At 39.6% G+C, this 27,923-nt stretch overlaps 2 protein-coding genes across 2 annotated transcripts; one reads left to right on the forward strand and one right to left on the reverse strand.

The window, feature by feature from the left end:
- The first annotated feature begins 7,407 nt into the window (after nt 1-7,407).
- Nucleotides 7,408-21,669, forward strand: scg3 (secretogranin III). Its single transcript, XM_034077526.2, is given in 13 exon segments — nt 7,408-7,840; nt 8,690-8,742; nt 8,900-8,942; nt 9,140-9,355; nt 10,490-10,632; nt 10,955-11,113; nt 11,193-11,399; nt 11,401-11,452; nt 12,046-12,162; nt 14,785-14,868; nt 16,896-17,006; nt 18,058-18,147; nt 20,776-21,669. Coding segments are annotated over 13 exon segments (1,497 nt in total). The 5' UTR covers nt 7,408-7,737; the 3' UTR covers nt 20,895-21,669.
- An 81-nt stretch (nt 21,670-21,750) lies between these two features.
- Nucleotides 21,751-27,215, reverse strand: lysmd2 (LysM, putative peptidoglycan-binding, domain containing 2). The gene is made up of 3 exons (XM_034102748.2): nt 26,767-27,215; nt 25,707-26,044; nt 21,751-22,586 (listed from the first exon to the last, which is right to left on the reverse strand). The coding sequence occupies exons 1-3, from the start codon at nt 27,010-27,012 to the stop codon at nt 22,535-22,537; spliced, it is 636 nt and encodes a 211-aa protein (XP_033958639.1). The 5' UTR covers nt 27,013-27,215; the 3' UTR covers nt 21,751-22,534.
- Between the last annotated feature and the right edge of the window lie 708 nt (nt 27,216-27,923).

Here is a 27,923-nt window from a genome sequence, read left to right on the forward strand (position 1 = left end):
ACTAGGAAAGGTGAAAGTCTTCATGAAAGACCCTGCACTTCATGAAAGAACTTGCACTGAGCTTCATCGAGTGAAAGCAAACCCAAGATTAACATTTGTAATGAGCTGTACCCACTTGGCATTTTACCTAGCTATATTTGCAGTGTCCATTTTCTTAACTTCTTCTTAGTTGTGAGAGGGGTCATTTTTAAATGACTGTCGATACATTTTGTCCCAATTGAAAGGGCTGTTGTGAAGTTTTTGACCTCTTTGTGATGTTGAGTTGTCTATGTGTGGATCTCCTGCAGAAATACGATACGATAATACGATAATACTTTAATGGTCAGATCAAATTTGACTTGCATCACAGCAGCTCCATGTTTAACATCAATATAGACAAATATCAAGACACAATCACTCTGAGGAGTTAAAATGTGATGAGATGTAGATAACATCCATTGGGTGATATTTATTTGTGTATCCCACATAAGCTTTATATATATATATATAATGTACATCATCATATACTGTACCAATCTTCTCTAAAGTATAGTAATGCTGTAGATACCCTTGATGAAAACATGAGCGATTTTATATGTTAAATGGTTACATTTCAATTGTATTATGTCGATGTTGGAAAATGTAAAGTCTGTATTCGTAGAGTTTGTCTTATTTGCTTTAAAATGACAAATTAACTTATTTTTTGTTATTACATGAGTGTATTTTGTATTCTCTTTTGTTTGGTCGGAGCACAGGGTGATTATTCAAATTTTATTTTGAACTACAATGTTGGTTAAACGATTACGATACCAAAGATTTCAGAAAATAAAATGATTATTGTGCTGCATTCAACCTGTCACACATCATCATCACATTTACCTGCAGTTGTGTTTTCGTCCTAGCAGGAGGGATTGTAAACCTGATGCCGCTTCTCTACTCACGAATCTCTCACAACAGAACTCAGATAAATCTCCTTTTCCTCTTAGTGTAGTAAATACACACTTTGAATTTATTGCTTGCTATTTCATTTAAACATGAGTTCTTAGCAGCAGTTTGGTCCGCATGCTGGTTGGCTCCGTCTCAGCCGCCGGCTGCTCAGAGTTTGGTTTGGATCAGCTGGTTAGGACTCTGCTCTCTCTTATTCACATGCTCCAGTTTTGATTTGACAGGCCTAATATCTCTGAATAATGCATTTGAAAGCATAGATTTATTTATACTTATCATTTTGTATCTGATAATCGTAATAAAAACAGGAACAACGTATCTATTGTTGTCAAATGTTTTTAAAATTCATGTTTTTTTGTGTTAGATAAAGAAATTCTAGAATGTTTTAGGGAAAAGTTAAGAATTGGACCCCCTGCATATTTTGATGTTTATCAGTAAACATTGTGAATAAAAAAGTTTGGGCTAATTTTGATATTGCCCTATACCTGTTCTATAATATGCACTTAAAATACAAACATTTAAGCAAGCACTTTCCTAATTAACAAGAAAAACAAGGTGACACAATTGCCGATTGCTGAATAAAGAAAAATAAATGGATAAGGGCAGGGAACACTAACACTATCGCACAGATAGTGTTCTAAATATATTTTGATGATTATCTGTAAACATTGTGAATAAAAAAAAGTTTGGGCTAATTTTGATATTGCCCTATACCTGTTCTATAATATGCACTTAAAATACATACATTTAAGCAAGCACTTTCCTAATTAACAAGAAAAACAAGGTGACACAATTGCCGATTGCTGAATAAAGAAAAAATAAATGGATAAGGGCAGGGAACACTAACACTATCTCATAGATAGTGTTCTAAATCTGCCTACCTTCCCTGCACTTTGTGTATAAAAGCTGAAAAAAGTAGATAATGAAGTACTTTGTTTTTAGTAGATGTCGTTAACCCCCTGAGGCAGTCCAAAAACTAAGAATCTGTCTCTTAACCACCATCCCCCGAGAGCCATAATATATTTCAACTCCCTACAGCAGCTGAGGTGTGAACTCCCGTACAGAATGTCAGTCACTGTGTAACACTTTTTTAGTTTTGGTCGATGTGAGTGCTCGTATATCTTGAAATCGTTTTAAAAATGTTGCCAGTTTTTGAATGATTTTAATAGTTTGTTTTACTTTGCATATTTCTGCAGGTCTCCCTTGAAAAAGAGATCTATGATCTCAATGGGACCAATCTGGTTAAATAAAGGTTTTATATTGACTGGCTAATGTGCCATTTTATTTGTGTTTTACAGCTGTATTTGTCTGCCTTTCATGTCTGTGTTTTATATGTTGTAACTTTGTACATGCTGCCCTTCTTGGCCAGGTCACTCTTGGAAAAGAGATTTTAATCTCAATGAGGTTTTTTTTTACCTGTTAAATAAAGAATATATATATATATATATATATATATATATACATATATTAGTGACACTCTGCAGATTTGTGTGTAATTCACATGGAGGTTGAGGCATATCCAGCCACCCCGTGATATCAATGTCAGCCATAGCGCTGTCCAGATCTGGTGTCCAAAATGTTGGTGAGGATGGCGGTCCTGTAGGCGTTTGATCCAGGCTGCATATCGTGGGGAGAGACTTGGTTTTTCTCAGATCCATGGTTGCTGCTCTCTAAAAATGTCCTTGCGAGGTCCTTACTTTTTAAATGATCTGCTGAGGTGGGTGGGACTTGTTATGTTGACTGGGGGGCGGAGTCCTCTGCAAACGTGAGGGTCTTTTTCACCAGTATAATGTCCATCGATGTCTGACTCTGTTTAAAAAGTTCTTTAAGCTTTGTAGCTTTTCCTTCAATCATTTCCAGCCATGCAGTCAGAGGCACCCTCAAGGACGTTTGAAATACCCCGCAGGTAGAATTAAAATACTCCAAAACAAAATCATCAGAGGGGTCCTTACCCAACGTCACCAAACGGCTTGAGCGGTAATACCAACGCCCAGAGGGTCCGCTTTTAGTTTCCCAGACGGTGCCTGTCAGGACTCTTCTCCCTTCTGGCTGTGTGGGAATATCTCCTTCTTCTTCCTTCACATTGAGGGGTAACGATGCAAACTCTTCTTTAATCTCGCATGCTGTTTGTGTTTCTTTGCTTTTCTTTGCAAATATCTTGTACACCTCTGGTTCCACGATGGTTTCCTGATGCACTACTTCTTCCGATACAATGGTTGCGTGTAGATCTCGGGAAGACACCAGAGTTAACACAGCCCAATCTGTTGAGGTCAGTGTCGCTTTAACACTACGAGGTCCATACGTTTCTCCATTCTTCAGATTGTAGAAATGTAGTTCATTAGCCATATAGTTGCATATATAACCCCAAACATCGCCATTTTTTAGAGTCCATTCTTTGTGAAGTTCTTCGGCTGTAGGCGTCTGAACCCGGCATACAAACTGCATTCGTTTCTTGATTGGAGCACCCAACGGATGGCTGTAAGTTGTCACCGGTGTCTCGCTGATTAAATTCATATCAAAACGTCTCTTGGCCATTTTCTCTCGACTTGAAAAATGAGTGACGCTGGCTTTTTATCTAGACAGCCCTCAAGCGAGAGGGGCGGGGAAAGTGTGTGTGTGTGTGTGTGTTCCCCCTCCTTCACCATATGTTTTCTCCCCTCATGTCCTGTCATGTCCTGTTTGCAAAAACAGAGAGGTTTAAATATATGTTTTTTTTTAAGATGCTTTACTTTTGATTAATTTCATCAAGTATTTGTAAGTTACATTCGATACTGTATACAGGATTAACCACACAGGAAGTGGTTAGGAGGCGGGATATATATATCCTAGACATATTAATTGATTGAAAACAACGGCATTTTATTTTTCTCATTTTTTAAATTTAAATGTATTTTTTATTTTATTTTGTAAACCGGAAGCGGGGGCGGAACATCCGCCGGAAGCGGGGGCGGGACATCCGGTCGAACGAGGTGGGACTTCCGGTCGAACGAGGCGGGACTTCCGGTCGAACGAGGCGGGACTTCCGGTTTTCAAAAAAATAAATAAAAAGGTGGGACTTCCGGTCAAATAAGGCGGGACTTCCGGTCAAAAAGGGGCGGGGCGACCTGTCACTTTTTCTGCATACTAATGAGATTGATATGGCATTTGTACTACTACTTACATGTTGTAAATTGACTGCAAGGTCAAATTCCATTCCATTTATTTTTTACAATTATTTTACCATTTTTGTTTAACGACAATGCTCCACCTTTTTTTCTCTTTGATAAATGCACTGCAGTTTACACAGAGCAAACCATAACTGACCAATTGTTATCAAAAACATGTTATAATGGCATTGCTTGAGTAAAATGTATATATAGTTATGTAACTTTACAAGAGGACACTATTTTAGTACTCTTACCCCTTGATGACATGTACAGTATAGGCAACCAAAAGCCTAATTGTAGCACACTGTGGTATATTAAGGTGGGGTAGGTAAGTTTCACCGGCTCGAGATACACTTTTTGTTATATTCCATGGAATGCTCTTAACATCCCGATAGCAATGAATATCTTAAGTGCTTTGACAACAAATCCATAAAAAAATTGCATCTGTAGAAGCCGTAATACTGTAAAAAGTACAACGGTAAACGGATTGGATGGCCTACCTGCCTGTCAGCCTTCCATCGGGGCACAAACTCATCTCGTGCCCTCATTGGTCATGTGCGCGTTCGTGTGTGTTGGAGGAGGGGCTCTATAAGGAAATGGCAGATTTTCTCCGGTTGTGTATTTTCAAATTCTAGCGCTCTCGAGCCGGTTTCTCAAACATACCTACCCCACCTTTAAGTGGACACATGATGAAAGTATATTCAATATAAACATATAACACAGACTTGATCTGGGAATAATATTATACATCCTATAAAGACATAATTTTGGGTTGATTAGCTCTGTGCCTTAATATATTCACCAAAATCAACAGTTTTAATAAAACATGAAATTAAGATTTTAAATAATGAGCAAGAAAAATGTTTTTTTTGAGACAATCTCACTTTTACGCAGAATTAACTGAAATACACTTCAGTAAGATCAAAAAATGGGAAGATATAATGAAAATACTTTCATTTACCTTCAAAATCTTAACATCAAATGTCTGTTTTATTTTATTACTTTTTTCGAAGTAGTTTTGAAATAAACCATCTGTGAATAATTATGCAGGGTCAGAGGTTATCTTACAGTTTAGAACAGTCTTGTTTATACAAAAAAAACAGTTAACTGCTGCCAGTTGGGAAAGGATGTGAAAAAGCCACAAATAGAGCAATACCAGTAGTTTACAAGAGATGGGGTTTTTCTTTTCTTCAGGAAGCTGACAGATTAATAATGATTGTTTTGGGGTCTTTCATTTACATGTTGGCATGTTGTCAAGGTGCTACTTGAGGAAACAAGTAACCGAAGACTGTAACTCCAGCTACTGCACACAAGATGTCAGTAGTGCTGTGCATTTTGCACATGGTGATGACAAATCTATTCCTCAGAAAAAAGCTAAAATATGATGCTAGTCTTGCAAAGGAAAATGAGCTGCTCTGTTTTGATGAGTATCACTTTTGCATTACTGCATGATTTTCTTTGGATGTGTCTTTGGTCTTTTTACTGGCCTGATATGTGACGGGCCTAAATCTTGGCAGAGCTGCTGCTCTTTAATGCTGAGGCAGGCAGAATACAGGAAGTAAAGTATTACCACAGAAGATGGCAAACATCCCATCCTGCACTGCACAGGGCAACGTATTAGGGAATAATTCATTATACGATCTTAAAGCATCTGAGAAGGCAAAATGGAACTTTCGAGAAAGTATGAATAATAATTGATGTTGTGCGATCATGAGATGATCAATTTTTCTTCATCTTACTCTCTACTGTAAATGATATACTGAATTTCATTGTGTGTTCGGCAATTAAAAGAGCGGTGAATTAAGTTCTTCATATACTGACAAAACTGAAGCAATAATATTAGGTTGAACCTATTAAAACGAAATAGTATTGCTTTGAACTAACCCATTACAGTTATGTGAAATGTGTTGACATAATACATTTAAATAAAATCAACGGTTCAGATTTGCTCAATGAGTATTGTATATATTTGGCAATACATTTACTGGACTTGATTCAATACAACCTTTCCATAAAAAAAAGTAAGAATTCAACATCATGTCAGGACTGTGGTTTAATCTTCTTCTTCCTCATTGTCCCGATATTCCTTATTGCACCTTCAAACCTTCACTTCTGTTTGGGGAAAGAACAACTGTTGACATTACACCAGTAATTCACCCTGCTCAGAGCGGTCACTATGATTTAAATAAAAGTAGATAAACCATACTCTCAAAATACTCCTGGCACTGTCCTGAAATGTCTTATTAGCAGAAGGTAGGCTACTTGCAGTGTCAAAAACAAAAGTACTAAATGGCAGAATGGCTTTTTCCAAAGTGTTATATTATTATAGAATAGAATATTATTCTGTTTCTATTGCTGACAAATATGACGAAGAGCACTTTAATGTTGTAGTTGGGCAATGCTAAAGTGGCCTCAGTCAACATTGTAGGCTTCAGCACTACATGTTTTTAGTTTCATTCAATCTGACCAGGATGCATTTTAATCTCAGACATGCGGCTTTCATATAAACCAGAGGATTAACAGTGACTCATCATACAAATAATATGCCCTTTTGCCACTAATCACTTGCTTTCATGCATCAATGCAATCTTTTTCATGATGACACCTGCTTTTACCCTTGCATTAAACTTGTTTTTCAATTCAGTAATTCAATATTCAGGTCAAATAACTAATATACTTTCTTTAAGTATGGGTAAAGAACTATGAAAACAAAAAGCCTCACATTGAAAAGTGACCTTTTAAGTAGGCTGCCTGAGAGGTAAGCCTGAATCTAATTAGCGGTAACCTGATTGTGTGCAAGCAACCCGGTCATAAAAGTGACCTATTATATATCTTCCCCGTAGTCGGTGTGTCTAATTGTTTGCCGTTTTAATAACGGTTGCTATTGACCGGGCAGTGGGAGATATACGACCATGACGCAGGTTGTGTGTGACGCACGGAATGGGCATTTTTTTTCTGCTCTAACACTGCGAAAAATATTAAACTCAGCATTTCGTTCACTGTCCTGCCCACTTGGCAATGTTGTAGGTAATTGATTAAGAAAATGATTTACTGTAACCAGTGCAGTTCTTAGGATCTTTCTGCAATGGTGATTTTGAATGATGGTTGAAATGCTCTCTACCTTAGTATCGAGACTGTTACTTAATTCAATAAATAGGCTACCTCAAAAACCGTACTAATAATTTAGTTATTGCATGTTTAAAAACGGTTTCCCCTGATCAATAAAAAAAACATCATATTTAATACCCCCGAAAGCTGATATTAAATTGACACTTTTTGCAGTGTTCATCTCCTCTTCCTCCTCCCTCTCCTCCTCTGTAAAGACGGAGGGGGCAGGTCTTGTCGTGGCCTCTACTGTTTAGCAGGTGATTCTTCAGCTCACACGGAGCTTGAAGAGGCTCCCTGCTTATCTAGTTATAATTATAGCGAGGTGACCTGGTTTCAGCACCGCGGCTCGTCAACAGCTACAGTGCACAGCGGAGATTTGCCCACCCTCCCCGCGCCGTGCGTCTGACAGAGCGGCTACTTCAGGGCGCAGCCTCCGCGGCACTTTCAGCACCAACATCCGGCCGAAGCGGAGCGGAGCTGTCCACACATTCAGCACTTTGTTTCTGGACGAGGAAACCACAGCCAGCCAAGATATATTGTTCCTCCCGAACACTTCAGAATGGCATCAAAATACGTTGGCCTTTTCGTCCTTTTCCAGCTTCTAGCCCTGAATGTAGTGAGCCAGATATCTGCCTTCCCCACACCGACAGCCTCAGTGGATGGTGAGTTGGACATAGCCTCTAACCGTGAGGTAGAAATGCGTTGTGGTTGTATTGTAATGTGAAGTATTAGTGCTATAATTTCATTGAACCTGTGAACCAATTTGTTACTGGAAGAAGTCGGTGGTTAAATAAGATTTGTAAACGCCACAAAGTGTAAGGACATAACACTGTCTATCTGTCTGCACACATGATGCATACAATACAAATACAAAATAATATAGGTTATTATAAACTCATAACTCAAAATGTGATTCTCAAACAAATTGTAAAAGAAACGTTTCTGAATAAAACTACACCTGACATTTACTGTATACTTTGTACAGTAGTATTCACATGTGGACATGTAAAGGGATGTTATTCGATACTTATTTATTTTTGAACCATTTATTTTCATCTTCAGGTTTTGCAATGTTTGGTAGCCTTTATCAGTAGCTTGATTGTGTTATTCATAAACCTGTTGACGAACAGTCCAGCTCCAGTCCAGCTCCAGTCCAGCTCCAGTCCAGCTCCAGTCCAGCTCCAGTCCAGCAGTGGAGTCTTTAACGACGCCTGCTCTAGTTATGATGGCGCTTGTGGTCTATTTTAGCCCTAGTGTAATCTTTTGTTTGATAATCCGATTAAGCTCTGCCTCTGCTCTGCATGCTGAGTTGGAAAACCAGAACCAATCACAGAAGTCTGAAAGATACAAATGTTACACTTTGTATCGAAGTAGCCTCAATAATCTTAGATCTGTTAAAAATAATATGTATCTATGTGCAAATTAAGTTTTTAGCCTAGAAAATCGGACTCTATTTTTTTAAATAAAATCTGCTTTAGTTTAGTAATTACATGCATTTTATTCTGTTGCAGATAAAACTGTGTACAACAGACAGTTGACGGAAGAAAGACCACTACAGGAGCAGGTAAGCTCTCTTTCTCATCCTATTTTTTCATCCAATATCCGGCCAAATAGGCTGTTTGATCCCTAGTCAAACAACAGGTATTAGCCCAGCACATATAATTAATCAGAGTTTATATCCTGATTGGAAATGATATGTTTATTGTTTATCTTTTCCCCAGATTGCTGAGGCGGACAGTGTGAAGGCTGCTGTACAGTCTGCTGGTAAGAGGAAACCTTTACTGCCAATCAATTAATGACCTCATTTCCGCCTGCTGGGTTCATATTGCAGCACTTCCAGTAAAACATGCTTCATCTGCACTGAGAAATAACAAAAATAGAACTACATTAATATGAGAAGAATTCACCTCCATCACGTTTGTTCCTCCTGTTTGATCATTTACTCTATGCTGCTTTTACAGAGAGCAAGCGTCCGTCTGCCTCCAAGGACGGAGAGTCAGACCAGGACCTCGATGACTTCACCGTGCTGAAGTCTCTGGCTGAGGGCCAGAAATCAAAGGAGACCACTGAGGTGCCGCTGAAAAAGGATGGCAAGTACGTTCCAGATGAATCAGACTCGACCAAGAGTCGGCGCCTGGCTGAGGACTACGACTCAACCAAGACCGGCATGGACGATGGCAAGTACCGTGTTACTCACACCTGTCACCATGCACCTGTCCTGGCATGTTTGTGAAGGTGCTGTGTTAGGTATTACTCCTTCTGCTTCGTTGACCTTTGCCCTCAAAGGGCAGGCCTCATGGCGCATGTTTCTCTCTGGCACTGACATTTTAAGAAACAGAAGGCAGAGAAATCATGTGTGGGTGTGATGGGGATAAGCAGGGACAGATGGAAATAGTCAAAGAGAGAACACGACACGTGCATGGAGAGAGAAAGATTATCCTCTCCCCCTGCGGTAGTGAAAGCTTATGCTGGGCTTCTGTATCAGGTCCACCTTTACACAGAAGACAATATATGGCATTGATTTTCCTCAGAGATGCAACAACAATTTAGTTATTCATAGGCCTTTTTGTAAAATCACTGTAAATCCAATAATTTGCTGATGTCTACAAAGATGTTCAGCCTCAATAGATTTCACAAGATCAGCACACAGTTCTCTGTATATGCATGTAACTTGATATCTCAGTCCAATCAGCAGCATTCTCTGAGGTGACTCAGACACAAAGCGCTGAGTGCTACACTTCATCGATTCATGTGGTCGGTCAGGCAATGACAAGCAGCTTGTCAGGTTACGCTACATCTAAATTTGGCAAGCGCAGTCTGGATTTGATTTCTTATTTCCTGTTGTGAGACAGAAATGTGTTTGAACGTAAAATGATGGATGAATCAACCCGCCAGTACGGGAAATAGTATTCTAGCAGTGCTTATTTGTATTGTGCGTGGACATTGAGAAGCAGCAGGGACAGTTATGTAACAGTCAAGCTGTAACAATTTCACATTTGTTACTGAGTAAAGGGGATATGATTGATATCCGGAGAGGAGAGTGTGAATCATTTTTTACTGACTAATTCTAAGCCTTATGAGCGAGATAATCAATTTTTAGGTCAAGGTTTTCCATTTAATAATGAGACAGAGAAGAAATAGGACAGATGGAGTAAAGTAGACAAGGATAACAAGTTTCATAAAATCTCCTATGGTTGAAAATCTGACAGCTATAAGATAAGAACTTAAACATTAAACCTACACGCAGCTAATAATCAAGTTAAGAAAGTTAAGAAACAAATGATAACATTTGTGTTGTTTTATCCTCTCAGATGAAACAGAAAGCTTCCGTCAGGTGGACGGCACTCCGCTGACAGCAGAAGACATCGTCCAGAAGATCGCAAACAAGATATATGAGGAGGACGACAGAGGGGTGTTCGACAGGATCGTCTTAAAACTGCTCAAACTGGGGCTGGTGAGTTGTGAGCTGGTATGCTGTTTCATCGGCGTGTGGCCTGAGATGTATTCTCTCTCCCTGCAGGGGGGAACAGCGTGTGAATTGTGCGTTGTTCCATGGCTTCAGCTGTGAATAATTTGTTGTGACATTCAATAAGTAATTAAGAGGTGTCCACATTTCTCCCTGAGACAGTTCTCTCAGTGACGGCAATCACTATGTGTTACATAGAGGTTGATCGCCAGGACATGCTCTTCTGTTCTAGCTAATCTTACATAAGATGTGTTATTACACACATTTGTTCTCATTCTGTCTCTGTTTCTCTCTCCTCCTCCCTCTGTAGATAACAGACAGTCAGGCTGACACTCTGGAGTACCAGGTGGCCGAGGCTCTCCAGGATCTCATCACCAACAATGCCAAAAACAACGAGATTGAGGACATAGAGAGCAACGACGAAGAAATACAGGGAGGGCAGGATGAACAGGGCGCTGACGCAATCAAGGTAAAAAACCTTGAAACAATAGATAGTTATGATATGATAGCAATAAGAGTCGCAACAATAACATCTAAAACATCTTTAGGACACATGGGAGCCACCCAAGCGCCGCTACAACGGAGACAAGGAGGAGGAGGAGGATGAGGAGGAGGAGGAGGAGGAAAATGATGATGAGGTTGAGGACGAGGTAGACAGGGATGCAGAAGAAGACAAAGAAGCTAAGACCTGGGACAAAGATACTGAGGGGGGCAACGAGGAGGGCAACGAGGTGAGCCCCGAGGACGGGCTCCAGGGACCTGCAGTACTTCCCCAACTTCTACCACCTGCTGCGCAGCCTCGACTCAGGTACACACTCCAACACAGGCCCATTCTGTTACAGTTTAGATCACAGGCACACAAATCGTTGCTTCACAGCTTCCTTCATCCAAAGATAGACGTTCTCCAGATCAGGAACAGGACTGGAGCGCTGCTGTTGTCATGGAGATACTGTTCTCCAGGATGAGCCAATGCTTGCCCAACACGCCTTCCTATGAAGTGCGGATGAAACGCGCACACATAACAAATTATTTATAATGCCATCCTCATGACCCCCACTGCCAAACAGCATGTGGTAACATCAACACCGCTGAAACCAAGTACCATTAGAAAAACAGTGATTGAATTAACCATAGACTCTTTTTTACAGCATTATTATTAACAATGTTGTAGTGAAGCCTATATTGTAATATTTTTCACATCTTTTATAGACTTATTTCTCATACTTTATCTTTATTTACATTCTTATTTTTATAATGTTTACATACATTTCTACCATTATTATATATCTGTCTATATATACTTATATTTGTAGGAAGGGAGTAACTGCAAAGAAAGTCAATATATTATAGTATTTATTGTTCTGAATAATACTTAACTGGTTTCCCCGTGTATTGTTGCAGATCAAGACGCTCAGGAGAGAGAAACATTGATCACCATCATGAAGACGCTGATAGATTTTGTGAAGATGATGGTGAAGTACGGCACCATCACTCCGGAGGAGGGAGTGTCCTATTTAGGTAAGACATAACACAGCTCTGTTTATCTATCAGTCTGGTACATTCAGTGCCACAGCATGAGGCATACTTAGGATAACAGGTGCCACAGTCACATCATTTGTTGTAAATAATGTTATGTATACGTAGGGAGGGGGATACAATGATAACAAAGTATATCTTTAGTGTGATCCTTGACCTTGGAGTAGTTTGACAAAAAAGATATTTGCTGTAGTTGACTTACTACTTACTTAGAGGATATACTGTGTATTCATATACGTATAATACAGCTCTATGTATGTGTGGCTTACATGTGGGTACGTTTGTATCTATCCATTCCATTAGCTGGCTAGTGAATATGCATCATTAATCTCTCTGTTATATGTGCTTTTTGCTTGTGTTTCTTGTGTGTTCAGCCGAGGTAATGTCCCCTATCAGCCTGTGCCGTGAAGTGTAAAACCTGTGCAGACAGATTAGTGTCAGGGGCACCCTATATAACCAGGCTGACATTTATGACCTGACATCACATTAGCAGTGGGAAGGTCAGCCACCTGTAAGAAACAGCTGTCATCTCTGTGTGTGAGCCTCAGGAAACACAAGACCCAACATCTCTCTATCTTATATATCTGCATCCATAACACTCAAAAACCAAAGATATGGGCTTCAAAATCAACATGACTGTCATAGAGCAGCAACCATATTGTCATTATGGATTAATGGGTACATTATGTTTTCAATAATTTAAAAAGTTCAAAAGGTTCAAACTAACACTTGTGTTATTTTTTTTATTTTTTGCTAGAAAAATGTGCAATGATTAATCAAAACCGTTGACTAATTGTTTCACTAGTAGTCTTACCAAAAGTGAGAAATATGATTTGTAACTAATTTGAATAGGTTTAATGTATTTATGCCACTATAGAAGCAGTGATAATAAAAATATTATAACTAAGTCTGACCAGCTTTGAACTAAGGCTGATTTATTCCCTGCCTCTGTCAACTTGTTGTATCTGACAGTGGAACAAATGACGACGGCTGACGCTACACAGCAGAACAAACGGGCATTTACGTTTACACAAGATATGGGTTTCCTAGGCAACCCCCCCACCCCCCGTTCTTTATGTAGCATAGGTTATGAGAAGATAATAGGACGGAATTCCTCCATCGCCTAGCAACGAGTTAATGCCAAACCCCCCAGTCCAGTGAGTCACACAGCACGCAGGTACAAAACTGAACACGCAGGGCTGTCAATCAACGCTAATCGAGTCATACAGGGCCCAAGATATAGAGTGATAGAGGAGAGCGGGGGAGGACCAACGATGGCGTGTGTGTGTGTGTGTGTGTGTGTGTGTGTGTGTGTGTGTGTGTGTGTGCAGAGGGAAAGGATGAAATAATAATGGACTTCCACTGTGCTACAGGTGGGAGGAGGCAGATTAGAAAGTGCAAGTGAGATGCTCAGATAATAAGAAATGAAAGGAGACTTCAGTCAAAGAATAAGAGAGAGGACATTTTACAGATCCTTAATTCTCAGTTGCTTGACCTTCCATGTTTGTCCTTTTTTTCAAATGTTAGAAATCATGTCACCAAGGAAACTCCCTTAACATCTGGACCTGCTCTAACTTGTAGCCTATTCCTTTGTCTTGCAGCATTAGGTCTGGGGTCTATAGGCCTTGATATAACTTAATGCTCCTTGTCTGCCCTAGAACTGCTAAAAGTAAATGCTTAAAGTAAATTACCAAAAATAGCCACTCAATTGGAAAGGTGCTTCTTGGGGACTTTGGTAACACTTTAAGTTCTATAGTTCTCACATAAGTTAGTTAGTTATTATAAGAATAATCAACGGTTTGTGACACACAATATTCATTTTTTATTTAACCTTTATTTAACCAGATAAAAGCATTGAGATAAAATCTCATTTTCAATGCTGACCTGACCAAGAAGGCAGCAACGTTACACATAACACATAACACATAACAATAGTGTATAACAATAATATAGTTGTAAGCTGAAATACATGTCTTGTTAAGTGGCTGGACAATGAATGATTATGGTAAAACACAGTTGTATTTATGTATAACATATTGCAGTGTTTTTCTAAGGCTGTATTGGGGATCTTAAAGTCAAATGTTACCACAACTTGACATAGATGATCACATTTGAGCTGATCCCTTGGATGTGTGTTTCTGTGGAACATCTGTTTTTTTACATAATGTTTAGCCATTAGTTAATCCAGAGGATCAGTTTACACTTAATGTCAGTCTCTTAAACCATATGGTCTGCGTGTGTGATCCCATGACTGATTTGGCGACCTTCTCTAATCTTGTTGTGAAAGCGTTACCCACAAAGATATCAGGGACAACGCACCCTTAAATCTGGTTGATATGTTATCCCTATATCAGCTCATTATGTATTTTTCTTCTATGATTAAGTCCAAAATGCCTAATCACATTTTAAAAAATGATAATGGGAAAGAACATGATTGTATCCACTGCTATCGTCATAATCTTGAGCCTCCTTTCCATGAATTAAATGAAAACCTATTCTAATGCGAATGCCCTCTGAGTCACACAGCGTGGCAGCGTCAGGAGAGTGGACTGACGTCACAATGCTGATCAAATCTTAAGTAAATGTTTGGTCTGTTTCCTGCAGAGAACCTGGATACTATGATAGCCATGCAGACCAAGAACAAGCTGGGGAAGGCTCTGGGGCCTCCTGACTTCACTGGACCCAACGGTAACATGTCAAACGCCAATAAAATCATTACATTCTATTCCACACACGCATCTGTAATAGGTATGTTTGGCTTTGCAGGGCTTTATAAGCTTATCACAAGAAGAAGTTCTTTTTTTAACCTTATTTTTAAGTTATACATATAAACATAGAAATATGTAGGAGTAACATCTAGGTCAGGGATTTCAAACAAATGTTGCATCATGGGCCACTTTATCTGAGTCGGACCAGAAGCATAATAACATTTAAATAACCTCCAATTGTCTTCCCCATATAAAACAGACTACTGTTTCCTCAAACCTGCACACCATTTTGTTATCTCTGTTGTGGTTTCAAGTTCTTATAATCTTTGCATTGATGAGTGTGACAGTTACTGTACATCCAAATACATTAACATACATTTGAAAGTGCAGTGTAAACTAGCCTGTATGTTAGCACGTTGGATCTATAGTAGCACATCAAGTATTGGGCCTGCTATTCTTAGGACAGCGCAACACACAATTGACAAAAAGGCATAGCAGTGCATTTGATTGGAATATTGGAAAGATTGAGTTCACTGCAATTGTTACCCTTTGCAAAGTCCTCCATGGGACCAGATTAAACCCTCTGGCAGGCCAGGGTTGGCCGTATGTTCAAAACCCCTTTTATAAGTAGTTAAGTTCACCTTTAAAAGGAACCGTTTGAGATTTTGGGGAATATGCTTTTGGTTTTAGATGAGAAGATCAATACAACTTTTGAATCTGTTGCTACTGCCAGTTAGCTTAGTAGAAGGACAACGGGAATTGAGCTTCCCTGGTGTGGGGGAAACTTCTGTGTAGCAATGCAGTGGGAGTCACCGACTCGTGAAGGAGACACGGGGCGAGCAGGAGCTTTGATGTCAAACACTGATGGTTTATTTAGGAGCTTCGGCCGGAGAATTCACATCACAAGTCACAGCAGCCACGGTATGACTGCACGGGAGAGTTGCCACGTCAAATCTGAAGATCTCTACCCCAGACCCATGTATTTAGCTAGTTCAGAGAGAATAATCAACATGCTGCATAACAAGATAGAATCATAACACCTCTATCAGCTGACGCCAACAGGCAGGAACAGGGAGACAGAACACTGAGAGCACAGCAGTTAAGGCTACAGGTGCGTGTGCTCAGTCAGAACAGTATGAACTGATAAACTGGGTCAAAGTTATGGACCATGGAAAATATTTCCCCAACACCTGGCACAGTCAGAAGATAAAAATCTGTCTAACTGCTAAAGCTCAACAAATAACACACTTTATGTCACAATTCACATGTTATGTCACGTTTGTAGTTTTGTCTGTGTTGGTGTTTTTCTTGTCTTTGGGTTTCCTGTCTTATTGTGTGAAGTGTTCACCCCCGTTTCCTGCCTGTCTGCTTTCTGTCTGTTTCCCTCCCTGATTACCCGATTGTGTTCACCTGTTGTCCTTGTGTTTCTCCTGCCCTGCCCGGCTGTTTCTCGTTTCTGTCACGGATGAGTGAAGGAAGCAGGACCCAAATGCAGATAACTCTTGAGAAACCCTTTATTCCAAGGATACAGAACAGAACACTCTCCGGTGAACTCCGTCACCAACAAACAATGACCCAACACTGAACACAGACAGAGACAAGACTAAATACAAGAAGGGGTAATCATGACAACGAGAAACAGCCGGGCAGGGGAGGAGAAACACAAGGACAACAGGTGAACACAATCGGGTAATCAGGAAGGGAAACAGACAGAAAGCAGACAGGCAGGAAACGGGGGTGAACACTTAACACAATAAGACAGGAAACCCAAAGACAAGAAAAACACCAACACAGACAAAACTACAAACGTGACATAACATGTGCATTGTGACACTTTATGTTGTTTGTTAAATTCTAAAAACTAAATGTATGGCATAGTGTAACAGATGCAAAATTAAATGCAGTTTTTGCCAGAATGCTAACACGCGTATTTCCCAACTGCATCAAGTATTTCTAGCAGAAACGGAGAAATGTTCTAATGCGCCGTGTACTGTTTCTTTGCTGTAGGAAAAACCGCGGATGAGGACGACAACACCAAGGCGGAGGCTGCCAAGATGCAGAAGGAGTATGAGAACCTGAAGGACTCAACCAAGGAGGAGCAGCGATCCACCGAGACCAGTCAGTCCACTTCCTATTCCTGATGACCAGACGAAACATGAATAGCTTTCTCTTATTATATATTATTATTTGCTATAATAATTTAATACTATTTACCAATTTGCCCCTCAAACATCATAAACAATGTGCCTTGTGAATTGCATGACTTGTGTTACTTTAGTTTTTGTTTCATTTCGTTTTTTTGCATTATGCTTTCACTGTTTTGTTTTGTGTCAAATGTCCCAAATAAATGCAGATTGCTCAAAAATAGAAGATTCCAACCACATAAATTCAATTAAGCAAAAACATTGTCTTCACTGTCCCTCAACAAATGTTCATGTTATGTTCAAAATTGAGTTTTAACTTAATGGCTGAGGCCATTTTAGATTGTTTTCACTCTGACGAGGAAGTAAACAACTGTGTATTTTGGCCAATCACAGTTAAGTCTCTGCGCCCCCTGAACTAGGCCAGTCCAATAACACTGACCGAAAAGCTTCTGACAGCTGCCATTATTCTCTGTCCTTGTACACTGTACAGTAACGGTTTATCAGGGTAATCCACACAAACACGCATGCATGCATAAAAAAACAAAAACAGAACATAGATAAAGATTACCAACATTACATTCATTTCAGCAGGAAATGCGGAAAATCCTGAGCATTGTCAATTAAAATGGGATATTGACGGTAAAATGGGGGCCATGTTATAGAGTCCAACTTTATTCTGTGGTTATGCAATAGTTTGATTTATGATTTGAAAAACTGTAGATATATCAAAACACTTACTGAAGCTACCTTTCAGCAATACATGCCGAACCTGTGTTTCTTTATTATGCTGATAGTAAATATAATTAAAAAAGTAAAATGCTGTCTCTCAGTCTGCTCCTTTTGCAACAGAAATGTAAATGTTAAAGCATGAAGTATTGCTTTAGGAAGAGTTTTGTGGTGTAAATATTGTACAAGTGTAAAAAAGCATATCTTACTAACGAGGCCCTTATGTGTAAATGAATAACAGATCTAGAAATAGTTAATTTTCCACTTTCTAATACATTATTTTCTCCTTCTCTTTCCAGATCAGCCTGGCAAATCAGAGACTTACCTGGAGGCCATCAGGAAGAACATTGAGTGGTTGAAGAAACACAACAAAGAAGAAGGCAAAGATGGTGAGAAACACTCCCTAACCAAAACATGTACATTTCAACCGGTCACCTTAAACTGATATCCCTTTTCTTATGTGTGAGTTTTCATAACCAGACTAAGAAAACCACGTCATCTTCATTTGCAAACACTTGTCTCCTCACTTATCTGTGTTTTGTCACAGACAGGTCGGAGACGACGCACTAAAGAACAGAAAATGTGAAGCTTCTTTTGTGAGACCCCAATTTGCAATTAAAATGAGTGTGGGATACCAGGATAGATGCTTCACTCCAGATCTCATGAATATGGATCATTCTTGATGAGTCTGTCCTAATTACTTGCTGCAGCTTCCTTGTTCAGACACAAAGGGCTATTCATTTGTCCTACCTGTTCCTTTACATTTATGTTGTGTGTGCAGTTGGGCGTGTGAGAGCGTTTAAAAAGAGGATACAGTCGTAGATATTGAATAGTTCACAATTAGCATTTCTATTACAACAACACAAAAAAGCTATTAAAAGAAAGAAGACCATCACGTCTTTGTCAACATCATGCTTGCTTGCTCTCTGAATGTATATTATTGGAGAATGTACATTTATATTTACTGCTTTAAACATACTGTAACTGTCAGCATTACAAAAAAAAAGCAGTATGTGACCCAGAAACTGCACCAGTCTGCAGAGCTGTGAAAACTGTGAGCTCCGGTCTGACAGGAGAAGCCTGCTGTTTGGCTTTCCACAGTGTCAAAATCAATTGTCCAGTGGTGCTTCATTAAGCAGCAGAGAATGAAATGTTAATGAGTTCTCACTATTCAGGCCATCCATCTACTGTTGATCATCTCAGCGGGACATGACGGACGAGTAAAAACCCCAAAAGGTCTAACTGAGTTTTATAAATACTGCAAAATATCAGTGGTCTGGTCTCATCTGAGACGTTCAAAAATAGATTCATCCCCTCCCGAGTCAGAGAAACAAGAAAAAGACACAAACAATTAAGATAAAAAAGAGTTTGACCTAGATTCTTCTTGTTGGCAACTTTAACGCAGAAGAAGAAGAAAAATAGCTCACACTGAGCTTAAACTCCTGCAGAGTCCGGAGCCAAAGCAGCAGGGAAGTTTTGTTTGGGGCTCATCTCCGACCTTGCTCTATATAGGCCGCTTCATTAACATTCTGGTGCGTGGAGCGGTTGTCTGGGACGACAAGGGGCCCTTCCCGCCTGCCAGTCAGTGATCTGTTCACAGAAGACAGATAGATAAGGGTCACAAAAAAAAGACAACCTCATACTGAGTCAAAATGTGCTCCCAAAATCACCCAATTTCCCCGAGGTGGCACTCTCAATAGCTGTAATAACGCACCACTTTTATAATACTCTTTTCAGCACATTAAACCTCATCCTTATTATCTCTATTTTCCCTCCCTCTTCCGAGAAAGTACAGCTGGAGGAGAACAAAAGCCTTTTCAACCAAAATGTAGTGTCATAGTAACAGAGTGGGCCACGGGCCATTTATTGTGTTTACTCTATCATAGGCACTCATTAGGACAACCTCAGCAAGCTATTAGTGTGTGCATCTAAATGTGTGTGCGTGTGTGTGTGCCAATGGAGCAGATGGACGTCGAAGCAACATCCTCGTGTTTGCCTTTTGGCTCCTCGCAGCCAAGTTTGAGAGAAGCAGCGCTGTCTCTAATCACATTCAGTTAATCCCTCACAAACATCCTGTCTGTCAGCGGCACAGCAACACTGTATTCTTGCTTAGAAAGGTTATTGTGGGACTCCTTGGCTGTCTTCTGCCCTCGTGTATCAGAGTCGGTCAGAGCAGGAGAAATGGTGTGACAGCTGTTTGCCAACCTGCTCTCTGAAACTCATGTGTTACCATGATTCAGACTGAGGTTGTGTTTATCTCTAAATATAGCCACATCCTTCTGCTGCCTTGTGGGGCTTTGTGAAATGACTGATCCAAAGCAAAGTGAAATGGTGCTTCAATGGAAACAACATGTTGGACCTTTCTTCAAGATTAGATCACAAATGAACAAGTCTGTTTCCAACTTTATTATCTTAGTAAATCTCAATATTTACAAAGGTCAATTCCATAATAGGAAGCCATTGATTTAAGATAAAATGCAACATTACAGACATACGCTATGCAGACGTAAGCTCTCTATAAGCCTTTATCGCTATAATATGATATATTTATTGTATTGTCTGAATTGCTGAAACCGTTTTTTTTGATGATTTATTGACTAACTGGTACAAGATTACTGTATATGCTTATTGTTTATTGCACAATAAAGATAAACAATTTTATTTTTGTATTTAATTAAAGGTGTATCACAATCTTTTAGTATTTGAGGGAGTTTGTTGGAAATGACCACCAGAAACTGAGGACAATTAACACATAAGAGCATGGCTATCATGTTTTACTCTGTGATCTTTCGGCCTTCTTATTATGTATGTGCTATCTTGTAGACCCAACACAAACATGCTATGACCTTAATCCTCCTTGATAATGAATTACCACACCAGATTACGTTGTGTTTGGGTGTGCTGTTTTAAGAAGTCTAATGTCTGATCTATCCCACCAACTACCACGATCTCCTGGTCTTTATCTTTGATTGCATCTGAGATTATAAACCTGTCCTCTGCTTTGTCTCTCTTTCCAGATTATGACCTGTCCAAACTGAAGGACTTCATGGACCAGCAGGTCGACTCCTACATTGACAAAGGCATTATCGCCAAGGATGAAGGCGACACAATCAAGAGGATCTACAGCAGCCTGTAACACCATCACCCATCCTCCCCCCGACCTCTGGCTTAACACAGGACTGAATCTGACACTTACATCTTTAACAAAACCCTGATACTTACGTTATTTCCCATGGCATGGTAAAGTATATACTGTGTATTCAAAACTACCTGCTTAGGGAACTTTTTTACCCTCCCAGACATTCCTAAAATGTATCCAGGAAAGAGATTTAATAATGCTCTCTTAAATTGTATTCTTTACAGCTACCTAACTGATTATATTTGCACGCCAAGATTGCAGAGTAATAATAGCTACAATATTAATGAGAGGACATTAAGGTATTTTATGTATCCAACTCACACATGCCATTAAATGCTAGCATTTACTCCAAGCTGACTCCTGCAGGAAATTAATGTTTTGAGAGTATAATGCTGTAGTTTGTTGTCCACCGTATCCAAAACTGTTTTTGCAACAACATGCACATATATTCAATTGTACTCGTTCTGTGTAACCTGTCTTAGCCTATTATATTTACTTTTCCGGTGTACACGTAGGATCTTAATGTATTTTTTTCTTTTCCAAAAATATATTTGTTGTCGTCATGTCAGTGCCCTCCGTACTCCCGTTATGTTCTGTTGTAATACTACTGGGGGCCACTAGGGGGCCATGTTTCTATATTCAATTCACTCTGCATGTCTCGGAGTTCAACATTTCCCTCTTTGTAGAGACTCAAGATAAGCATTTTTAAATGTAAATATTTGTGATTCTTTTCCTAAAGGTTAAAAGCAATTAAAACGTTGCCTTTTCTTTATCGGTGTCTTTAAATGTGACAGTGAAGCAGCACTGAGGTGAACAAATCAACAACTGACATGTTCACAAATGTCATAAAATCACATGAGATCTTCACATTTGGTTTAATTACATATTTATTATTCCCAAATAAAACCAAAATAATTTAAAATCACAATAAAACAGCTGTTACAGACAGTTCTCCACACATAAATAATTCATTCACACTGCAAAAATAGAGCAGTCCCTTCTTTCTCCTGAAGAAAAACAGCTTTTATGAGGCAAATAGATCGCGTCCAAAGGCCGGGGTCCGTGTGTGCGGTGTGCTCAAACACTGATGAGGAAGGCCTGAATATACTTTCCAATGATACTATTCTAGGTCGGGGATTTAGCATCAGAAGCAGTTAGCAAGTCTAACAAGCTAATCCCTCTGGAATCGCTTAGTGCTTAGTGCTGTGTGTGTGTGTGTGTGTGTGTGTGTGTGTGTGTGTGTGTGTGTGTGTGTGTGTGTGTGTGTGTGTGTGTGTGTGTGTGTGTGTGTGTGTGTGTGTGTGTGTGTGTGTGTGTGTGTGTGTGTGTGTGTGTGTGTGTGTTATGCAGCAGGTGGACACTGTACAGCAGCTTCAGAAGCGAATGATGAGAGGATGGGCACGTGGGCTCAGATATAAATATCCAATGCTCCTCCGTGCTGTTAAGTCTCCAAGTAAAACTGTAAAAAACAATGACAATCATATACACATCACAATAATATCAATAAATAAAAAGGCAAACATAACACTTTTCGTCAACATGGTATGGAAAAAGCAAACTGGTTAAGAGAAAAAACAAAGCGATGGAGTATGGTAGTCTGTGAGCATGGCTGTGTCTGCAGTAAACAGACTTGTTCTTTATATCTCCTGATATGATGATGAAGGCGCCGTGTAGTCCTCCTCATTGCTCCTACGGATGAGAAAGAGATGGATAACCTTTCATTTACTTTGTAAGATTTTCACAGTGACAACCCATATTTTTTTTCACACACACACACACACACACTTTTCACTCAGCTTAACAAGTCCCCGCAGATTCTAGATGAGCGTACTGCGTGTGAATAATGGATGAAGCCAACAGACGTTTTGTTCCCCGCTGACAGATGAAGGCTCCAGTACAACGCGGCAATGTCTCGAGATTGATCGAGAACTTATAATGTTGTCGTAACTTGCCATTCTCTGAGAAAAACTACATCATAAATGCAGGCCGTCACCAAACCCTTAATTGAGAAGAACTTTTTTTTGCAACTGCACATGTTCAAGGTCTCTCACAAGGTTTATAGAACAGTCACAGAAATATAGACCGTTTACAATCAAAAGAGGATGAGGAGAAACACAATGACTTTGCAGGAACAAATTGAAGAGAACAGAACAGGTGTGAGGCTATAATAATGTTGCTGTAAACCTAAGAAAACATCTTCATGGATGACGAGATCCTTTTTTTTAAACTGAAAAGATCTAGTAAGTGAATGTTTCCAATAGATTACAAGCTAATTTATTTCTTCCAGGAAGTAAACCTGAGTAATCTCACATCATTCTCTTATTTATACAACATTTAAGAGATGTATCCACTCCCACCCACTCCATGCAGAGCTAGTGAAGATGAGGAGTACGTTCAGCCACAGACTCATCCCTCCACGACACAGCACCAAGCGCCTCGGACAGTCCTTTGTGCCTGTAGCCATCAGGCTGCACAACAAGGGGTCAATAATGTAAAAAATAAAATAAAATCACTGGACATAAATATACACCGTTTCCACAACCCATGTTAATATATTAGTAGAAGACCAAATATGTAGATACTAGATATGTCACTATATGTACAGATGTCCATTTTCACTTGTCACTTTAACTCATTTCGTACTTCATGATTTATATGACCAAATATGTATATATGCTGACAGTTATTTTGCTCATCTCCTATTTCAAAGTCTTTTATTTATTATTATTTTAATTTTTTTATTTAATTTATTAATCTGTGTGAATCTTTGCTGTCCTGTTTTTCAACACTTATCTTATGTTGTGTTTCAACAGGGAGTTGAATATACCTATTTGTATATAGGGGAAACACTGAAAGCAAATGTTGACAGTTTATGGAATAGTGAATCAATATTGTGTAATGGCCAAATGTAAGATCATTATCACTGATCAAACTATGAGATACGTATACATATAGGGTCTTCTAAAAGAACAGTTATAGACCAGTCAACCATTCCCTACAGTTTAGCTGAAGAGGTTTGTGTTTTACTGCCTCAAAGGGGAGGAAGCCGACAGGCACACGGTCTGTGTTTGCTCTGACTCTGGAAACACGGGGTCTGAACACACAGCAGCAGCTCCACAGATAACCTTTGTGTGGCTGCAGTCAGAGGCAGGGTGTTAAACACAAAGCCTCGGCTGCTAGGTCAACATTTAAAGAGAAAGAAAAAACGTTTTCTGGCACAATCACTCAAGGTTTATGATCGTCATTAATCAAATCACAGGTCTAGAGTTACTGGCACATCATGACCACATTAAAGGAAATGTTGGTAAGATATTATATGATAAGGAAATACCTGTTAAAATGTTATAATATTGTAAGATAACATTAACAGTATTTAGTAGTAGGCTATATAAAACATGGACAAAGTTGTATAACATGAGGTTAAAAATAAATTAATATTTAGATGTTCTGTCATGAATCTGTATTCATGAATAAGAACATAAAACATATCCCCTTGATCATTTCTTGATTGTTACACTAGATCATAACATAACACTAAATAAAAACTGATTTACAGGATAAATGGCCACACTGAGCATCCTAAATGTTAAAATGTTGTGGTAGAATCATATGGATATGATTTGTAATTAAATGTTAAGTAGATTTCTTCTTTCAGGAGAAATTAAATGCTCTGTAAAATTGGTACTAAAACTCAGAGACAATGGCCGGTTGATGCCACAGCAGCTGCCACCTGACTCAGGTAGCCTAAGGCCAACAGGAAGTTAATTAACATAACGGCTATTCCTGTTAGCAAAACACAGAGCCCACCGTGGAAAAACAATATACACTCCATGTCTGTGGGGGAAACGTCTTCACTCTGACTCAGAGTCCGGACCGAACTGATAGTGCCAACAAAGCTTGTTTGTCTATGAATGGGAGAATGCCAATCCATTACTATCTCTCTCCTAGCAGACGTACATGCTTTCTCAGTGTCAACATGCAGAGTCAGAAAGACGTGCTCAGGCCTGACTCAGCAAGCAACTTGTCCTCCTAAATATCTGATTTGTAGCATAACGTGGCATCGGACTAGAAGAGCAGGTTTGCAAAACACTGATTCCTATCTTCGATCGTTCTTCTGTGGAAACATTTGAGCTTTACTGTTTCTGCTGATATGGACTTCTGACAATCACATACTGAGCTCAGAGACCAGAGTACATGCCCCATTTCCAACAAGCGTTTCAAGGCTAAGATAAATTAAGTCCCAGTGTTTCTCGTTTAGTCAACAGACAGCCTCTTTAGTCTTATTTGGCCACTAGTTAACACCACTAGACCTTGTCTTAACCACAGACCTTCTTTCATCTGAAAAAACTGCATCTCGCCAAAAAACGAGACAAGGAAACCAGAAGCAAACACTAACAATACAGAGGCCAAATATCCAACTTTTCTCAAGACAAACCTGAAGATTCTGGACAAATGAATAATGTATCCTCACTACTTAACACTATAAATGTGCTACTGTAACTTTGGTGGAGGCAGAAAAAGTACATTTAGGATGATGTGACCATCATGCTAACCAAAACGCAGAAGCACCATTTGCAGGCAGTCATCTTCTGTGTGAAACCTAACATCCAAATTAAATATGATATGATTGATGCTCAACAAGCATAAGTCTGATTGGACCATTATGGTAGAACTGGTGCAGGTGGCCTATTTTAATGTTTCAACATTCAGAAAGTGAATTACTGCCAAAGGGCTGTTAAAAAGGGTGTACTGGTAAGCAGAAAGCAGAAAGGAAGCAGTGGTTTGGCTGGGGGTTGTTCAACATCTCACCTTACTTCCTCTTCTTTCAGCTTCCACGCTGCCTGCTTAGATTGTTTAATTTGCAAGTCCAGTCTGTGTAAGAAGTCTTTGGCTGACAGCTCCTCTGGCTGGGGGGGTTTGGAGTTCTTAGGGGGCGGGGAAGGGGGTGGCGAGGGTCCCTCGATATCCTGCACAACTGAAGGTTTGTCTGCTTCCTGGCACGCTGCTTCACCGTCCCCATCAGGAGACTCTAAAGACAGTCCGTTAAATATGTAGCGCTTCTCTGACAGCACAGGGATGTTGAGGTTGTTCTTCAGAAAAATGCAGTCATTGCTGAACAGCTTGTTGACTCTCTTGATTTGCTCCATCTGGCAAATATGGGTGACAGCAGATATGACACAAATAAGTACAATTCCTATGACTTAGCTACTACCTTCCTTGTTTTGTAGCACTTAAACTAAGAACTAAAGACCAAATCATCAACAACCTTTGTAAAGATATAAATATTATTTTTTAAAAATAGGATATTTCCTAATGGATGTTTGTGAACACAAATGTGTATGTAATTAAATACTCAAACTGGACCCTTGCATTTTGGTAAGCCAGGCTAAACTGATCATTTCAGGCATTTATAGTTGCCCCTCAGAACTGTCACTTCCTTTCCCCGGGATCACTGGTGTTGGCACATGGTGTGAAAATGAAAGTTGATTCAAGAACTAGGATACCAAAAACATGAAGCGAAATAATGTTTTGGCTTTCACAGGCCTATTAGTTCATGTAAGGATAACTGTAGCTGTTAAAACAACTAAATGATCAAAGTTTTGAATGTGCCTGGGCTTATGTTTATTCTTTCTTCCTGAGATGAGCTGACATGGTGCCCTGACCAATCAATTAATTCAGAAATGTGCTGTTCACATGATAGCAGGAGAAAACAGCCGTGGTGTTTGGCTCTTCTTGTCAGGCTTAAATAAAGCTGTGAATGAGGCCTGATCAAATGCAATAAAACTGTTTACATATTTCATCACATCTTGTTGTCAAGGTGAGCATCAAAGCATTGAGATAACATGCAGTGGTTGTTTGGCACCCTTACCGTCACACCGTATTTCAGAGCGATCCCTTGCAGGGTATCACTGTCAGTAACCCGATGCTCTATGTATTTCTCTCCAAGAGAGGCCGTGACGCTGGCTGTGCTCCCGTACGAGCGGATCTTCGTCCGGGCCAGACTCTGGGACAGTTCGCTCTCTGACTCGGAACCAGACCTGGACCGGGGGAAGATGGGCTGGCCGAAACGTCCTCCACCCTCCCGCATCGACAGGACGGGCGAAAACTCCGCCATCTTCTCTTGAATAAATAAAGCGCCCAGTTACCTCAGTGTGTATCACCGCTCCGGTTCTCTCGCTGCGGGAAAGGGGACGCTGCTTCAGGCGGCAGGGAGACTTCCTCCCCCGGTCATATTCAGCATGTCAGCCCTGGGGAACAGATACATGTTTCGGGGAGCACTACCTCACGCTTTTGTCAGAGATCCGTTACGTTGACGTAAAAACGTCTAGAACGACAATAATACCGTTTCCGGTTACACTTTCAAAATAATACATATATTCATAAAAAGGAACCTTTGTTGATAGTTAAAAGATCAATAGCCTACTGGTATATATTGTATGTAGTGCGATAATAAGAGTATTACATCGTGTTTAACTAAAACTGTCAAAACTAGACTTAATGCTTATCGTCATGTTCTCCTGATAAAAATAATAGCTAACTTCCGGCAACGTAAAGTCCCTGGTATCATTGGTACATTTTATGCAAGAAAATAGCAGTGAGTAAGTTATTCGCTCGGCACAAATAAAAGAGCAGTTTACAACATTTGATTAAGATTTGTACTGATTAATCTGTCGTAAAAGTATAGGTTTCCATATATTCCCCTCGCCATCCACACAGAAAGTCAAGTTTTCAGTGTGTTTAGCTGTCAAGATTGGCGCATGCGCACTTCTGGCTTGTTTTTTAATTGTGTAAAATATTCAATACTGTGCTACACAAAATCATTTCTCACATTAATGGTCTATTGCTGGTTATACTCATAGACTGTATATATGGTTATACTACAACAATGTTTAGAAACAAATGCTTGTGAATGATTTGGGGAATCTTTATTGTATACAATACTCAATACCTTAACCTTTTCCTTTATGCAGTGTTAGTGCTACTTAATTCATGTCACACATTAATGGTTCTCATTCATAACACTCC

This window comes from Pseudochaenichthys georgianus, chromosome 3 (assembly GCF_902827115.2).
Source record: "Pseudochaenichthys georgianus chromosome 3, fPseGeo1.2, whole genome shotgun sequence".
NCBI classification, from domain to species: domain Eukaryota; kingdom Metazoa; phylum Chordata; class Actinopteri; order Perciformes; family Channichthyidae; genus Pseudochaenichthys; species Pseudochaenichthys georgianus.

Bases quoted from the DNA above. Each gene is read 5' to 3' on its own strand.
- lysmd2 (XM_034102748.2), bottom strand. From the start codon at position 27,012: ATGGCGGAGTTTTCGCCCGTCCTGTCGATGCGGGAGGGTGGAGGACGT. The intron at 26,045-26,766 runs GTAAGGGTGCCA...CATATTTGCCAG, and splicing joins CTCTGAAATACGGTGTGACG to ATGGAGCAAATCAAGAGAGT. The intron at 22,587-25,706 runs GTGAGATGTTGA...TCTCATCCGTAG, and splicing joins CTGAAAGAAGAGGAAGTAAG to GAGCAATGAGGAGGACTACA.